This window comes from Zingiber officinale, chromosome 4A (assembly GCF_018446385.1).
Source record: "Zingiber officinale cultivar Zhangliang chromosome 4A, Zo_v1.1, whole genome shotgun sequence".
NCBI classification, from domain to species: domain Eukaryota; kingdom Viridiplantae; phylum Streptophyta; class Magnoliopsida; order Zingiberales; family Zingiberaceae; genus Zingiber; species Zingiber officinale.
Window position 1 is genome coordinate 160,174,170 of NC_055992.1, and position 17,813 is coordinate 160,191,982.

General features: G+C 38.2%; 3 protein-coding genes across 8 annotated transcripts; 1 reads left to right on the forward strand and 2 right to left on the reverse strand.

Annotated features, from left to right (window-relative positions):
• Positions 1–4,635: 4,635 nt before the first annotated feature.
• Positions 4,636–5,407, reverse strand: LOC121971969 (probable signal peptidase complex subunit 1). 2 transcript variants are annotated; one of them, XM_042523529.1, is made up of 2 exons: positions 5,271–5,407; positions 4,636–5,088 (listed from the first exon to the last, which is right to left on the reverse strand). In XM_042523529.1, the coding sequence occupies exon 2, from the start codon at positions 5,086–5,088 to the stop codon at positions 4,801–4,803; it is 288 nt and encodes a 95-aa protein (XP_042379463.1). In that variant the 5' UTR covers positions 5,271–5,407; the 3' UTR covers positions 4,636–4,800. The 2 variants fall into 2 exon arrangements, with proteins under 2 accessions (XP_042379463.1, XP_042379462.1); XM_042523528.1 differs by having other exon boundaries at positions 5,223–5,368.
• A 48-nt stretch (positions 5,408–5,455) lies between these two features.
• Positions 5,456–12,518, forward strand: LOC121971968 (ABC transporter I family member 11, chloroplastic-like). Of its 5 annotated transcripts, XM_042523525.1 has the most exons (13): positions 5,464–5,595; positions 6,028–6,077; positions 6,190–6,352; positions 6,573–6,630; positions 7,967–8,046; positions 8,144–8,195; positions 8,284–8,417; positions 11,054–11,168; positions 11,374–11,460; positions 11,565–11,613; positions 11,792–11,876; positions 12,303–12,399; positions 12,489–12,518. In XM_042523525.1, exons 3-12 carry the CDS (start codon positions 6,231–6,233, stop codon positions 12,379–12,381), a joined length of 861 nt encoding a protein of 286 aa, XP_042379459.1. In that variant the 5' UTR covers positions 5,464–5,595; positions 6,028–6,077; positions 6,190–6,230; the 3' UTR covers positions 12,382–12,399; positions 12,489–12,518. The 5 variants fall into 5 exon arrangements, with proteins under 5 accessions (XP_042379458.1, XP_042379461.1, XP_042379459.1 ...); XM_042523523.1 differs by having other exon boundaries at positions 12,303–12,518; XM_042523526.1 differs by having other exon boundaries at positions 5,465–5,595; positions 6,576–6,630; positions 12,303–12,518.
• A 1,714-nt stretch (positions 12,519–14,232) lies between these two features.
• LOC121971971 (receptor protein kinase TMK1-like) lies at positions 14,233–17,760 on the reverse strand. Its single transcript, XM_042523531.1, has 2 exons — positions 15,407–17,760; positions 14,233–14,762 (listed from the first exon to the last, which is right to left on the reverse strand). The coding sequence occupies exons 1-2, from the start codon at positions 17,625–17,627 to the stop codon at positions 14,314–14,316; spliced, it is 2,670 nt and encodes an 889-aa protein (XP_042379465.1). The 5' UTR covers positions 17,628–17,760; the 3' UTR covers positions 14,233–14,313.
• Between the last annotated feature and the right edge of the window lie 53 nt (positions 17,761–17,813).

The window sequence follows — 17,813 nt, forward strand, 5'->3', positions numbered from 1 at the left end:
AGGGTTGAATAGTAAACAAAATTGTTTACTTGCGGGTAGGAAAAGGATAGGAGGGGAGGAGAGAAGAGATGAGATATGTTTACTAGTGTGGAAAGGAGAGGAGAAAAGATGGTAGCGCCGAAAATGTTGACCTTTTGCACTATTGATGGAAGCTCATACTTACTTGTTTCCTTATTATATTAATTTAAATTTATTTATTTAAAATTTTATTAAATTTGAATTTTCATGGAGCTCAATTAATAGAGGTTAACATGAAACTCCTATTATTATTATTATTATTATTATTATTATTATAAAAAATAATTAATGAATTTATAATTAAATTTAAAATAAGTTAATCAATAAATTTCATTTACAATCTTCTTTTACTATTGGGCACCAAGGGTATTAATATACATATAATTCATTTATAGCCCTAGGAATTTTGCCTTCCTGATTATTTTTTTTAAAAATAGTAGAAAGAAAAATAAGGGGAAAAGGTTAAAAAAAAATTATATAGATTTGCTCAAAATCATACTATCTACTTGTATAAATGGTTAATGTACAATCTGAACAATTAATAGCAACAATTGCTCTTAAATTATTGTGATATTATAGCAAGAATTAAAATAAATTATAAATTTTACAGATGACATGCACTTTGTGGAATCTAAATTATTTTAGCTATAAAATTAAATTTGCTAGACAGTATTTCTAATTGTGTCTGAAAACATTAATTTTCCCCCAAATTGTCAAAAGGAAACTCTTTAATTTGATTAAAATAGACTAAATATTAGTAAAAATGATTGTAATTTGTTAAAAATAGTCAAATTTAATTAAAATTAGCCAAATATGATTAGAATAGTTTTGATTAAAACTAATGCAAAGTACAACTTTAATCAAACTTGCCCTATAACAATATTAATCAAGAGTATTTTAAAGATATAGACACCTTTTTACTTTTTTTTTTAAAAAAAATAAAACAACCTTTTAATAATAAAAACAAGAGGCACCGTTTTAATTTTCGCCCCTTGCTTTCCTTTTCTTTAGATGGAAACATTTAGGAAACTTTCGATTGGAAAAAATCTTTCTTTAATGATGATGTGATAATTTAACAGGCCACATTTTAAAAGTAGTGGATGCAATTCCAGCCGAAAGAATCTGATTCTCAAATTAAATCATTTTCCCAAAATCAGACATTTTAGGTGTGAGAGAGCAAATTAGACGAGGCAGATCTCTTGGACCATTTTTTTATAGTCCAAGGGATGTGTCACTCATATTTGTGATTAGATCATGATCACGATCTAGTTGTAAATGGTTACGATTCCTTTTTAGGTTTACCGTCCCCACCAGATTATAATTTTTATTCGGAGTGAGCGATCGGAGGCCGTCCGAAGGACACCTTCGCTCGGCGCCTAATAATCTGGCCACTTATCCATCATCAGATGCCTTCGGAATATCTCCGATCACCTGTTTCGAACAAAAATTATAATCTGATGTGGGCGGTGAACCCAAGAAAAGATCACAACTATTTACGATCGGATCATAACCACAATCCAGCTGCAAAAATGAGTAGCACATCACCTGGATAAAAAAAAAATGATCCTAGAGATCTACGCTCCAAATTAGACACGGCTTTCACTTAAGTCACGTCTTAGTCTAGAGATTAATTAAATTATTTTTGTGTTTTCTTTTTCTTATTCGGGAAAGAATAATACCGAGAGCATACCCACGTTGCCTGTCGTTCACCTAAGCCAAGTGGACCTTCAGAAATTTACAAGTCAAATTGTCCAAATCTGGCTAAAATTAATTATGATGTTTTTTAATTTAAATTATAATTTACATCGAGACAGAAAATTAAAAAATCATCATCACTGAACGGACTATATGACACCGAACCGGAACGGCCCACCCACCGTTGACCGTTTCTAGTGATATGTGTCGACTTAAATTATAATGGGGATGGAAAATTAATAATAAACTTTAATCAAATTTCATTCGCAATCTGAGATGCAAATTACAAAAAGGGGCGGGAGAAAATAAGGAATTACGAACCCATCTGCACTCAAGTTAAAGGGGCGGAGATATTGTCGAAATCTACGCCCCACTTGCCCGGAACAATCCAGTGCCTGTCTTCTTCACGGTGGCAACTCTGCGAGCACTGTCATCGGCTTGTCAGCTACTATCGCCATTTATTCCTCCCCTACATTTTTTTAAAAAATATTTTTTTAAAAAAATAAACATTTTTTCCTCTTTTTATTGTCATCGGCTAAATCCTAAGCTGGTGTGCCAAGTTTACTAGACAAGGACAGCTTTGCTATAATGGAAAGGGACCAATGGGAATATCGAATTGACTATAGAATGGCAGCTTTAAGGGAAAAACCTCATCCATCAAATAAAAGATACAGATAATGGTCATTCTTATAATGGAAAGGGAATCAATCTCATCCATCAAATAAAAGATAATGGTCATTCTCCGAATTTATTCGATAGACAAAATAAAAAAAAAACACTTCCACCCTAGAATTACTAATTAAGGGTCATGCAGCTGGTTAAACCAATCAGCTTTCAAATTAGTAAATTCTCTAATTTACAAAAACTAAGATCAAAAGTTTCAGGGCACTTTTATCAGAATACGTGTTAAGAAGCAAGATTATCGAATTCTGAAATAGTGATGATGTAGTCTGCAAAAATGAGAAAAATGATGGGTCGGAAAATCGAATTCTGTAATTTATTGCAAGAAGTATTTCAGGCATTCAGTTCCTTCAGCTTTAAGGACATAAAATTGTTTCATCAATGATGATTCAAGTGTTCATCCATAATTTAGACATTATGGAAATGTCTCGCATTCACAGCACAAGCAAAAACAATTAGAAAGGTCTGTCACAACTAGATAAATTAGGTTTACTTGTGATGTCTAAGAGATGGAATGAATGGGTTCAAAAGCAACTAATAAGTTATATAGTTAGAAGAGTTGAATTAATGAGAGTGGAAGATGTAAAGGCTAGACGGAGACAATAGAAAACATTAGTTAATGCATGTACAAACTGATTTTATCTATGAATATTACTACTAGTACTAGTGATAGTCTATCAAAGACAATGGAATGATAAGATCCACATAATTAATCTCAAATATGATCTAATGATAATAATAATTACTACAAATTACGTAAAGGTGGAAAACATATTTTCACTTTTGCAATACTACATTTGAAGAGACTCTTTCTTACACAAACTTAAATCCAGGCTATGGATAAGCTATCATGTTTCTTTACCTGTGTAATCACTTAGGATGATTTCAATCTACAAGTTAGGTCAGGTATATGGATTGGTATGAGCTGCTTGGAGTTGACACATGATTGTAGGTCCTAAAATTACACACTGTAGGTGGTTAGAAATTTGAATGATTTTTTATCAGATAATTTCAGAGAATAACCATCTAACAATCTAAAGAGTCCAGTTCGTTCACCAAAATTGAGAGCACAGGTCAACAAAGCAAGAGCTAAGGATTCGATTAATTAACTCAATCTCAATGAATGAATAAAACATACTTATAAGAAAAATGTTTGCCTAAGGACTCATTTACATCTCTCAAACGAATTGTTCGAGATAGTCAATCATGAAAGATGCATTTTTGCATAATACTATAACATGTGAAATGTTCTGCATATTTAGCAACTAATAAAATATAATATATAATTATGCATATACATTATATTATACATAATTATGAAATTTGAGTTAACATCAAATTGCAATTTAACTATTTTACTAGGTTAGTAGAGTATAATTAATACTAAACGAACTAATAAATTATACCTGGATTCGTTATAGTTCCTTCTGATACTCAAACCACCCCATGAGTTGATTTATTCCTAAATGAGTCATGAAGGGTATAACAAAGATAGCTTCTCTCTAAATTGGATCGAAAACAAGGTTAAAGGGATAAACCAATGAACCGGCCCAACCAACAACTAGGGCCGTATGCATTATGTGAACTGAAAGTAAAGCCATTCTCACTTTAAGGAGTAATAATGTCAAACACAATCAGAATTCTCTCCTGATGTTCTACTGAGTATAACAGTAGTTCATTATCTGCAAAATTATAAATTCTAATAATAATTCCAAGTTTAAAGGAAACAATTACTGAAGAAGGCGTTAAACATTGCACAACGTTGAACAATTTGGTACAGGCACTTTTAGATGTTACTTGGAATGAAGCAACTTACAAGTTGAATGACATAACATGAAGCGACTAAACTACTAACATTAAGGGCATCTCCAATGCAAGGTTTTTAAAGAGGTTTGAAAAATAAAAAAGTTGAACAAAAAAGTTTTAACTATTGTGGATGCAAGGTTTGAGCTTTGCATTTTAAGAGCAGTAGTGAAATTTCAAAGCTGTTTTTTTTTTAAATTGATATAATATGCATGTAGCCATGCAATTACATGTTATTAATTAGACCACTTAAAAATTATTTAGAACTCTAACTATTGGAGTTGTTTCAATAGATTTTTAGAATGTTGATGTGGCATGATGTGGCATATTGGAATCATAAAATTTTTTTTTGTAGAACTCTAAAAATCCATACTGTAACGACATTCGGATGGTAAAAAAATGATGTGGAAAGAAAAGACAAATGACAGAATAGCTCGATTAATGAAGAACTCAGCTTCTTAGCTAAATGTATTTATGACAACACACATACTTTGAGATTGATATCCTGAAAAATGAAGTCTTAAGTACTCAGACATGGATTCTGCACTCAAACTAGGAAAAACAAAGAGCCCGACAACAAGCTAAATGGTACTCCATGAAATACTACTGTTTGTTCTTGGAAGATTTTTTCTTGGTAGTGGTGGGAACATTCACCTGCGGTTTCGGATGCTTCTCTGCTTCACTGGGATCCAACCACTTCAAGTGGTGGCGGTTGAAGAAGGGCCAATTGGGCACGGTGATCAGCGCGGTGAGCACGACTCCACCGGCGTAGATAAGCATCATGGTCTGAAAGGAGGCAAGGGTGTACCCGATCCCCAAGGCGGCGACTGCGAAAACCACAAGCAAGATCTGCATTAGGGTCTCCGCGCGCTTCTGACCTTGCCAATCCATCTACAAACAAGAAAAACAAACATAAATAGCAAAGTAAACAAGACGAAGCATCGGTTGACATCATAGGCGAAGCCCTAGATCGACAAAAAAAAACGCAAGCAAACTTCAGCATGAACACGCCAAATTTGAATCACCATGCGTAAACAAGACGAAGATTACAGATCGGGGCGTAGACGAACAACCTTGAAGAAGAAGAAGATGATGAGATCGGAAAACGGAGAGCAGCGGCAGGTGCGGATCGAGGGTATCGGAGGAACGTATCTCCCAAGTGACGCTTCGACGGCGTAGAAAATAGGTTGAAGTCATTAGTGGGCATTTTCGGTTACTGAGCGGCCCAAAATTAGTCGGCCTGTTTAGGAAACCGGATCGAATTTTTCTTAAAATCCGATATCAACCGGAAGGGAGAGAGGAAGAGGCGAACTGGCGAAGAGAGTGGCGAGTCTGCTACGGGACGGAGGAGATCGCCGCCGGCTATTTCGAAGACCTCGGCCGCCTTATCTTCTGGAGGTATATATCTCATAGAGGGTTAAATTGTTTCTCTTCATTTAAGTATGGGTTCTTGAGCTTAATGTCCATCCTCAATGAGGTGAGAAGGTTAAGCCACCTTCTTTTGGTTCCACTACGACGATGTAATTAGTTTTGACCATCTTTGTTGATATTGCAAAGTTTTTGTAGATGGTAGCTTGGTATTGAATTCGAGATGTTGCAGACTGCTTACATTCAGTCTGGCAGAAAAAATTTCCTTTCTTTAATGGTTTTTCATCATATTTTTTGTCAATTAAGTCTGCTGCTCAATGCTACTTCTACTAGTACAATTAGGATAGCTGGTCCTCTCAAGTAGTGGTTTTAACTCTCTTCTTAGCAATTTAGCATTTTTGCACTTGTTTATTATATTTTTATTTTTTAGGATTAGCTAATATTTGCTTTCATTTCAAACAGTGCTTCACGTCAGATTGTGAGAAACTTGTGTTGGAAATACACTAGATGATGTATGTGTCATTAGTGTTTTGAAGTTTGCAATTATAGATGTTGTTACCCACTTTAGTATGTCGAATCACTTCCATCCTATGTATGAAATTATGTGTCCATTATTGTCTGCAGCCTACCGGTAGGAAAGCTCTGAGGCAGTGTTATCCACCATCATGAAGGTTGTGATTTCTGTCATTAATTGTGTTACTATTCCATTTGATTATGGTCATCCTGGCATTGGTCTTGGGCACAATAGCTTCCCTTCATACAAGATTGGGCACACAACAAAGTGGAGGTAAGATGTTTAAGCATTTACTTCTTCGGTTCACTAAATGTTATTTGCAAAAAATTTCCAAGATATTGTCCAATGCCCATTCTATGTCTAGTGTCTCCTGGCCACCATCTGTAGCCAACTTCCACATTCATACTCCATATGTCTAAAGTACTTCAATTGAACTATGCTTAGCAAGTTCTCTTTGACATTTTTTAATTCTTTGTTTGCTAATTATGTCAAGAAGGGTTGATTCAAAGACACGGGCACTTCGAATCTCATTTGCACATTCTTGCCTTGAAGTAAGGGTCTCTCATCCCCCATGTTACTTTTGGTAGCTTGTTTTAGCTATTAGATCCTGAAGATTGGTTAGCTATTCAAAATATATTAATTGAAACCAATGGTTCATGGGAAGGAGAGTTAGTCTCAACACTCCTCAAAATGTCACAAAGGGCGTTTCTCTTTATGTATCTCTTACATGGATTTTTTTTTTCTATAAGGAAATTCAATTGCTTTCAAAATAGTACGATTAGCACTATGCTTACGGAAAACTTATTAAGTGGATTTTTAAGCATTAATTTTATTGTTGTTTTTCTTGCTTCGGTACAAGTTTTCTCTACAATTCCTTAAGCTACTCTTCTATTTCTCTTCTTGAATTTACTTCAGTTGTTCTCAATGCTTTCTTGTTGTTTTAACCATGGTACCAGATTCTAAAAATACTTTTCTTGCAATCATATTTACATTGTTATAGTCTAATACATTCTTTAGAGCTAAGTCATATTACTGTACATATACATCAAGAGTTAATCTTAAATTCCTAGCTTTTTATCTAGTCCTTAGATCAATTCACCAATCAGATTCAAGATAGATGTCGTTGGTATATGTTGTTTTCCAATAATATTTTGTTAATTAATGAGAGCATAAATAATTGTACCTTAAATTTTGGGAGAAAATTTTAGAAACTAAATGATTTAAGTTAAATCATGAAATGTATTTAGTAATAAGGAAAGAATTGAGGGAATAGTTAAAAAGAATGGACATGAAAGTTCTGCACAAAATTTTAGATATCTTGGAATCATTTTTTGAAAATAAGATATTGATAGGATAAAAGGATGGATGGTCAAAATAGAGGGGATCTTTTGGAGCCTTGTATTCTATCACGTGCCACTGTGGCTAAAAAGGATATTTTATAAGATTATGGTATGACCTACTGTACTTTATAGGACTAAGTGTTGGGATGTTAGAATGCAACATGTAATAATATAAGGCTATAGAGATGATGATACTTATGGGAAGGTGTTGCATTACTTGTAAGGATAAACTAAAAATAAATTCTGAGACCAATTAGTGTATCTCTGTTAGATGATTGGAGAAATTGATTGAGATGGTAGTGGTTTGAACATGTTCATGAAGTGGATCCAAATAGTTGGAACAAACACAAAATGATGGTGATGATGTATTCTTTGGAGATAAGAAATAAAACTTCAACTTCCAACTCCTATTTGGAGTTTGATAGAACATTTGCCAACCCATATTTCAATTAACTCTATTCCTTCTAATATATTGTACCTATGAGATCTTATCATTGATTTTGGATGTCATAATATTCTGAAATTATGCACTTGTTTTTGTTTTAAGGTAAGAAGGGTCAACTATCGGCCACCTGGGACACAACAGAATCTCTTGGATGAAGTTAGTTTTTCTCTTCCAGAGAAAAGGTAATTAAACTAGCCAGTCAATTTACCCCTACACTGTAAAATTTCAATTTGAGAAGGTGTTTTTTCATTAACTGACCTCATTTTCTGGGGTTTTCAGCTTTGGTTTGATATTTGGACGAAGTGGAAGTGGAAAAACTACTCTCTTACATGTATAAATTGGTGGCTAATGTGTTCATCTACACTGGCAATTTAGTTGCAGTCCCATTGTTCAGCTCACCCTTTTTATTCTTAATGCAGCTTTTAGCTGGACTTTCAAAACCCACATCTGGTTCCATAACCATTCAGAGATATGGAAACGATGGTAATCCAAGTCAATCATCAGAACCATTAGCACCAGAAAGTGTTGGTATGGTATTTCAGTTTCCTGAGAGGTATACCATTATCCTTGGGCAATGTTTGATTCATTGATGCTACAGCTGTACAGCATATATCCCTCCATGCCTCAAGGAGCATGTGTAGGAAGATATGACTGGCTAGAGGGGTCGAATTGTCGGTGACCTGAAAATAAAACTTTCTTTTTCTCTTGCAATGCAAGGGCAAGTCTTTGTTTGGTTGATTGTATCAAGAGTGCAAACACAATGGAAATAAATTAATATAATATGCAATGCTAACAGTAAGTTTGCGTTTGGTTTGGGGTGTAGGAATTGGAATGGGAATGAATTTGATAGTATACTGGAATGAGAATGGATTTAGCCATTCCAATATTGATGTTTGGTTTATAAGCTGGGATTAGGTATGATTGTCAAGATTGTTGTTTGGTTTGCCAAAGGTTTGGGAATACAAATACAACAAATACCATATTTACCCTTAAAATAAATTATAATATCCTATAACGTTTCTGTACATTTTGTCTCTAAAATTGCTTTTATGGTATTTTGTAATTATTTTCTTATTTTTTATTCCTAATAACTTGAAACATATTTTTTTATTATTATTTTGAAATAAAATCAGTTTTTTATGTTGTAGCAGTTACAATTTCGTAGCTGGTACAACTAAAATTATTTTTCATGTTGTAGCAGCTATGGTTTCATAACTGCTACACAGTTGTAACAGTTACGAAACCATAGTTGGTACAACATGTGAAGCTGCTATAATTGTGTAGCAAACTTCCGAACATCATAACTTTTGACTCGGATATTAGAATTAGACAATCTTTTTTTTGAATCGAAGCTCGTTTAGAGATATATAATTAAAAAAAAAGATCGTTTCATTTTGATATCTAAGTTAAAAATTATGATTTTTGAAAGTTTGCTATGCAGTTGTAGCAGCTATGAACTCATAGCAGCAATGAAACCGTAACTACTACAACTGTGTAGTAGCTGCTATAACTGTATAGTAAACTTTCAAAGGTCATAGTTGTAGCAGCTAGAAAAACAATTGTAGACGGTACATTACATACATATTGACTATTGACGAGGTGGGGAGAAGAAAAGGTAGTTTCCACAAAATCCAACAAGACCATCACAACACTCAGCACTGCTGTTACAAAATAAAGCATAATAGCCATCCCCAAGGTAGTTTTCACAAAATCTAGCAACGCCATAAAAAAACAGCATTGTTATCACAAAATTCAGGATAACAGTCATCCCCAAAGTAGTTTCCTCTACTCGTATCCACACCGAGTTATTATCGAGGCAACATCTCTAAGTCAGGAGTCGTATCTCCACTTGGATACTAGCCGAAGGTTGTAAACGAAGCGATCCGAGAGAGGGATCATATCTTGACTCTGTACTCAGTGGCACAAGGCAACCTGGCAGTACCAAGCAAGGTGAACAGCAGCTACTATTGCTGCTGTTTGGAGGCAAAAACCCCGCTGCCAATGAGGGGCAGCAGGTCCAGAGATGGCAGTGTTCAGTGCTCCAAGGTGGAAGAATTCTGGCAGCAAGGGTAGGAAACCAGTGTCAATCAAAAGAAGACCTTCCTCCTTTCCGGCGGCTGGAGAAAAACACAGCAGGTGTTGTGCTGCTGTCCAAAACCTGGAAGGTTGGCAGGAAGTCCTGCAGCAAATGCCTGGACCGCTGGAGGCAGCAGGGTGCCACCGGCGATGGGCTGCAGCAGCTAAACGAGGCAGCAACAGCTCCTTTGTGATCCAGCCAACTCTTTGGCTGGGTCTTGCTCTGGCAGCAGCAGCATGGTTGTCCGGCCAACCTTTGGCTGGGGCTCCTTGGGTGGCTGTCAGCTCAAGAGGAGGCCGGCTCCTCTTGTCTTGGTCAGTGGCAGAAGCTGTTGGCTGGGAGCATGCGGCAGCAAGAAAAACTCCGGTGGCAGCTCCATCCCAAGGGCAGCAGATATCTTCGTGGGCGGCGGAAAGAAAAAGGGCATCTTCGTGAGTGGCGGCAGAAAACAAAAGAGGAGGGTTTGGAGATGGGAATGAATTATAAACCCGCCCCTTTAATTGGGTTTTGTTCCTTTCAAATTATTTAGGAATGATTCCAAAATTGTTATTCCCAAATCCATTAACAAAACACTTTATATTTCTATTATTCCATTCCCTTATTTTCGAACCCCTAAACCAAACGCCTCCTAAGAGTTTAGTGGTTCAGAGCTCCACTCTTACTCCATGGGCAACTAATTCGTTAGGTGAATCATTCCTGAAAAACCACTATGAAAATCACCTTTCAATAGGTGCAGAAAGCCTAGTACAAATGATTTTTCTCTTGATATGGAATACAAATGCAAGTACAAAGAGAAAAACAAACCTCATTTTTCTCCCGAGTAAATATAAGTGAGCATAGGGAGTCTAATTCTACATATGGAGTAAATATTCTACACCATTCTCACAAAGTATAGCGAGTCTAATTCCTGATAATAGTTTAATTGATAATGATCTGACTCCTGCAGAATTATGCAGTTGCTGATAGTTCATTTTTATCAAAAAGTGTAGGCTTGATGGTCTGATTTTTCTCAAAACTATAGCTCCATGCACATATAGAAGCTCTATCTTTTATATCCATTATATTTATTGTCAGACTTTTAAACTTATCAATTTGAAATTGCAAACTATTAGGTATTTTTTGGCCAATACTATTCTCGAGGAAATGACCTTTGGCTGGCCAAGGCAGAAGGCAGATTTTGCGTTGAGAGAACGGCTCGCTTTAAAACTACAGTATGCAATTAACTCGGTAAAAGTCTACTACTTTACTACTTTTGCAAGGAATCAGTATGTTCATATATAACAAGATTAAGTTACCTAGTAGAGAATTTGCTAGTTGGTACCTTAAGATTAGTGACTGGTCATACCATGCCATGAGCTTATTAATAGTCCATCTGGAGTTTGTAAACTTCTGAAAGTTACTGATTCGTTGCTCATATTACATGGAAATCCAGGTTGGCTTGAATAATATATCTTTGGATGAAGACCCTCATTCTCTGAGTGGTGGCTATAAGCGACGCCTTGCTTTAGCAATTCAATTAGTGAGAAAAATTCTAATAGCTGATGCTTTATTGAATATTATAACTGATGGTGGTAAAATAATGGTTCCTTTCTTAGTTCAGTTCTGACTATTTATGGTTTTTAGGTTCAAACCCCACAACTTTTGCTACTAGATGAGCCACTTGCAGGTCTTGGTATGAAATTTTACTCATACTAGCCAAAAAAATCTTAGATATTTTTGAAAAATGTTATTATGTCATTTCAATCTAATCTCTTCTTCAAAGGTTTCTCTTAGTACTGCCAACACAATGACACATAGACATGGTAAAAAAATTCTTTGCCACACCGCTTATGTGATTCTGGCTTAATCAGATTGGAAAGCTCGTGCTGATGTTGTGAAGTTGCTAAAGCATTTAAAGAAGGAATTGACCATACTGGTTGTTAGCCATGACCTAAGGTATGCTCGACTTATCTCTTTTGTCGTTTTGAGCAATAACAATTTCATCAATATCCCTTTAATTTGAATTTATGTGTAACAGTGCAAGGAATTTTAGATCTAATTACTTATTGTGATTTGCTGACTAAACTCTTTGGCAAATGTTCCATCTATTTTTCATGTTGAAATTGTTAAGATTCAAATGTTGTAGAACATCTAGTACTAGGAAATTTGCTCTCGCTACAAACTTCTTTACTTCCCTGATTTTTTTTTTCGCATTATCATTCTGATTTTTAAATCGTCAATTGTATTCTGCTTCATAAGATCATACTTATCATAATTTCTATATTTTGTTTTTGTTATAATAATTCAACGAGAAAACACTGGTTTGATGAACTATTGCATATCAGGCTGCATTGTGTCTGATGATATATCATTATGTTTCAGAGAACTTTCATCTCTAGTGGATAGATCATGGAGGATGCAAATGGGAGGAATTCTCAAGGAAGAAGCCCTTCCTCTTTAACTCTCACTTTCAGTTAAGGTGAATTTGCCACTTGTATATTGAATATGTTATATTACAAGTGATTAGCAATTTGTCACCATATATTTTTTGTCTCGCTATTTTTCCAGTGTAATTCCCGCACAAGGGGCGATATTCCACTCGATAACAGTATAATAAAAATGGCCTAGGAATCATATAAATATGCTAATTCATTAAATTTATTTATATATAATTTTCTTCATATACAACAAAAGCTGTATGGATAAAACAGCAGATGAAACAAAATGAATCAGGCTGAGATAATTCTATGTATAAATTGAAATCAATTCAAAGGGAGCCATACGTAACAGTAAAATTATTATTGTGTGATCAAAAGGTCGAATTGAGTTTGAATTCTTAAAATAATTTTTTGATAAGAGTTTCGTGTACTGGACTATTTTGTAAATATATATATTGAAATCAATTATATTATCAAAAGAGCAACTATTAAGAGGTTTTAACTCCAAGTCTCCAACGCTCTAGTTTTGTGTTCAATGATTCAATTCGTCTATTTTTGTCTATTCAGGTTTTAATAATTTTTTAATATAAAAATTAATACTTAACATTATGTCTCATTCGGGGAGAATGAGCATTGACCCAAAGTGTTGAATTTTATTATCATTTTTTGATAATAATTTAGAAGCTCATAATTAAAGGAAGCTTGTTTCATTATTAATTATTTATTTTACTATATTATCATCATTTTTTTTCTACTTTAAATTTCATATTTAAAATTCAACAAAAGGTTGTTAGATAAAAACATCACAACAAACATGGAGCTTGCGGCTTAGGACCACCTTAATTTATTTTATTATCAAATGAGCCTCAAAAACATATTAATGGAGCCATAATATTTGCTTATTGCACAATTATTAATGGATTAAACAAAGAAGCAATTATTAAGAGGTAATATGCTCGAAAGCGACTTACATGTATCCTTAATCTCCTTTAAAACTCCAAGTAATTAAGCTTTAATTCTCTAATTAATGGCGGGTCTCGTGTTACAGCTTATACTCCGAGGAGTTAGCGCGTTGGCATGCTTACTGGCCGCCGCCGTCTTCAGAGCGGCGGCCGTCGTCGCCGTCGCCGTCGTCTGCCTCGTGAAGGCCCAGCGCGAGGCCTGCGACGACGCGCTCGAGCTCGCCCGCGTCCTCCTCAGCTCGACCTTCCGGCACGCCGTGGGTCTCTTCGGTGACGCGGCCGTCGCCGCCCTCTCCACCCTGCTCGACTCTCTGGTCGCCGTCGCGGCAGGGTCGGTCCGACTTGGGGCGTCGATCGCGGCTGAGGCGCTCGACCTGGCACGGAGCGCATCGGACATGGCATCCGAGGTGGCGCTGCAGGTGGTCGCCGGAGTGTGGGAGGTAGCCGGCGAAGTGGTGGCGGCTCTCTGGCGGTGCAGCGCTAGCGCCGTGAGCTATATTTTCGAGAAGGTTTAGAACGATTATTTGTATACGTGTGTCTTCCGTTTATGTATTTAATTAAATTTCATTTAATAATATAATTATTTATAAAGTTTTTCATTTTCTTTTTTTTATCATTAGATAAAATAATAATTGACAGAAAAAATATTATTTTACACCGAAAAAAAACTTATTGTAGTAAAAAAGTGAGAGCTGGAGGAGTTTTTTCCGAGGGCGTCCGCCAGGAATTATTTATTTATTTATTATTTTTATTATGTAATAATCCTTATATCTTTATAATTTACTTGTTTGAGACACCAAAAACCCATTTTGAGAAGATAGTTATTGCTAGTGAGCAGAAACAGCAGTTGATGGTTAATATATCAGACTTAAACCTAAAATATTATAGAGTATCAAAGAATGAATTAAGAAAATTAAGGTTACAATCCTGACAGATTAATACTTTGGGTGATACATTCTTGTTCTGTTAATCTGTTCAGATTTCCAAAGTTCTTCACTTCAATGTGGAATCAAATGTATATGTGGTGAAAGTGGTATCCTTACATTGCCATCTCTCCATCCTTTCTGTGAGACTCATGCTTGGCTCATCATCATCTTCATCGACATAGTTCGTTGGCCTCCATTGATCAACCAGGGGGGCTAGTCGGTTGACGGCATGGCTCATGTCAGGCCTCTGGTGGGGCTCTCGAGTCGTCGAGTGCCATGCTAGGTCGCCCACCTCTGCCCAGCTTTGCTTAGCTTCCTCGTCTAGTTCTAGAGTCTGATCCATCATTTCAGTTAGAAATTTGTCCTTCTCTTGGGAAAATTTTCTGCGGAAGAATGCCACCAAATGGATGTCCTCAGGATCTTGCGTCTCGTCTAGAACTTTTCTTCCGGTAATTAGCTCCATTAGTATCACGCCGAATGCATAAACATCGACTTTAGTCGACACCCTTCCTGTGGCTGTTCCAATAAGATTCTAGCAATCAGCAACTATCGAATCAAGGATCAATATATTAGCTTTACTCTACAATAAGATTCAAAAGAGAATCATAAGCAGTTTCTACAAACATATCTCCACATCTATACCCTCTATTTTCGATCCTTAAAACAATCATAAATAACACTACCTTCACACCTTGTGCTATGCTTGAGAAAACCCGCGTTGTACAGATGAATTGTCAATAGGTATCAATTAACCAACCATCAATAGCATCTTTCTTTCGATAAAACAAGCTGTGCAGTTCATGAAAATGAAAAAATAAAATAAATGAAGAGCTCTAACGAAATGTGATCAAAGCTTAAATTGCACAGCTAGCTCATTTAGTGTGTTTCATGATTACTTGGGGAGGATCATCTAGCTCAGACTACAATTCGATATGCGAAAACCCTATTAGTGAGGTTACAATTGAGTTTCTTCGTGTGTGAGTGTGCAAACATTTCCTACAGACAACACAAAATTCATAGATGCAAACAAAACATAATTGATAAATGGCGATACTAAAGGAAGAACATTGGAAATCTAGAATGGAGAAACAATTAAGTTTGATATAAGCAAGTTCCTAAACAAAACAATTCATGAAACTTTAGGCATCGAACTAACTTACTAGCATATTCAGGTGCAAGATACCCGAATGTGCCTGCTAACCGCGTCTGCATTGATTTTTGATTATCTGCGGCGAGCTTGACTAGCCCAAAATCAGAAACCTTTGCCCTCAAATCTTTGTCCAATAGTATATTAGAAGGCTTTAGATCTCTGTGGATGTAACTTTCTTGAGCAAAACTATGCAAGTACTCTATTGCTCTAGCAACATCCAGAGCAATCACGAGCCGCTGATTCCAATTCAGCGGGGGTTCGCCGGTATCCTGCCACTTAAATAGACGTTCTGTTAAGGTACCCCCAGCCATGTACTCGTACACCAAAAGTCTTTCTCGATCCTCATTGCTAAACCCAACAAGTGCAACTAAATTCTTGTGTTTAACCTTTCTAAGAACTTCAATCTCTGCTTTGAACTCCTCATTTCCCTTGTTACCCATAAGATCATATCCATTTCTTTTCACAGCAATCACTGTTCCATTGTGGTTCCCTTTGTATACAACACCAAAACCGCCACTTCCCAAGATATTGGCTTTGCTGAAGTTACCAGTGGCCGTTCTCAGGGATTGAATTGAGATGTGCATGCTTTGAGCTTCAACTGAGTATTGATTCAAACTGTCGGTGCTGATCGGGGCAATGCTCTCACTATTGCAATTCAATCCATTCAGTCCTATCTTATATGATTGTGTATCAGTCAGTATGTGCTTGGATTTCTCTTCTAGTTTTCTTCTCCGATAATAAAAGCCGACTGAGCAAGCAATGACGACCGCCATGGCTACCGCCATGGCTAAGATCAAGCCGGCAATCAAGGCTGAAGAAGACGGCGTTGACTTACTGAATGGAGAACTTCCACCTCCTGAACCAGAGTCGTCTCCAAGCTTCGGGTTGCCGTCGAGCTTGAGCGTCACAGAAGTGCCAAATGCAGGGACCTTGCCTGAGAGGCTATTATTGGTGACGTCCAGCAGCTGGAGCTGCGGGAGCTGCGTCAAACTCCCGGGAATCGAGCCGGACAGGTCATTGCTGCTGAGGATCAGCTGGCGCAGCGAGGTGAGATTGGAAAAGACCGGTGAGATCTCCCCGCCGAAGTGCTGGTTAGCGAAGTTGAGGACGATGGCATTCCCCTGCGCGTCACAAGTAACGCCGAGCCAATTGGCGCCGCAGGGCTGATCGCCCTTCCAGGACTTGGCGAGCAGAGCGGGGTAACCAAACCCGGCAGCTATGTCGAGCAGCACGGTGACACGAGGATCGCACGGGCCAGGTGCAGGCCTGCAGAATTGGTTGCCCTTGTCGATATCAACGGCAACAGATTTGCTGGCGAACTGCGGGAATGAGCCCTGGAGCACATTGTTGGAGAGGGAAACGTTTTTGAGGGTGAGGGAGGCGGTGAGGGAGGCAGGGACGACGCCTGTAAGGGCGTTGTCGCGGGCGTTGAAGGACTCGAGGGAGGTGAGATTGGAGAGGTCGGGAATAGGGCCAGTGAAGGCGTTGGTCTGGATCCAGAAGACGGTGAGCTGGGGCATGGCGCCGATGACGTCGATGCGACCGGAGAGTTTGTCGGGAGACTGCTGGCTGTTGAGGAAGAGCTGCTGGAGACCGGAGCCGGCAAAAGACGGGGGGAGGGTGCCGGAGAGGTGATTGTAAGAGAGACGAAGGATGCTGAGGCTGGGGAGGGAGCCAAGGAAGTCAGGGAGGGGGCCGTAGAGGGAGGAATTGGCGGCGGAGAACTCAGCGAGGCCAGCGGCGGAGGCAAGGTCGCGGGTGAGGTTCCACGGAGCGAGGGGAAGGCCATCGAGGGTGATGGATTGAAGGCCAAGGAGGCCGGCGAAGAAAGAGTCGGGGATGGAATCGAAGGCGTTGTCTTCGAGGGAGATGGATTGGAGGGAAGAAAGGTTGGGGAGGAGGGGGAGGGGGCCAGAGAGGCGGTTGTGCTGGAGGTTGAGAGAGGTGAGGGCGGAAAGAGAGGAGAGGGAGGGAGGGAGAGAGCCGGAGACTCCTCGGGAGACGAGATTGATGTCGGTGACGCGGCCGGCGGAGCAGGTGACGCCGTCCCAGGAGCAAGGGTCTGAGCCGGGCTTCCAGCTGGAGGGGAGGCCGGAGAGGGAGAGGGAAAGGTCGGACATGGCGTCTACGTCTTCGGAGGATGTGGCGGAGCGACATTGGATCGGGCGGAAGCAGAGGAGGAAGAAGAGGAGAAATACGATGAGGCGGCGATGCCTCTTCTTCCTCACCATTTTTGTTCGCGACGATTAGCGCCGCATGCGATCGGAGAAGAGAACGGCGGATGCAGACGGTGGCCGGCGGAAATGTGACGCTTTTTAGCGGTGGAAGAAAGGAAGGCGATCGGCCAAGAACGGAGGAATCGGAAAAAAAAATAAAAAAAAAAAAAAAGAAGAAGAAGAAGAAAGGAGAGGACAGAT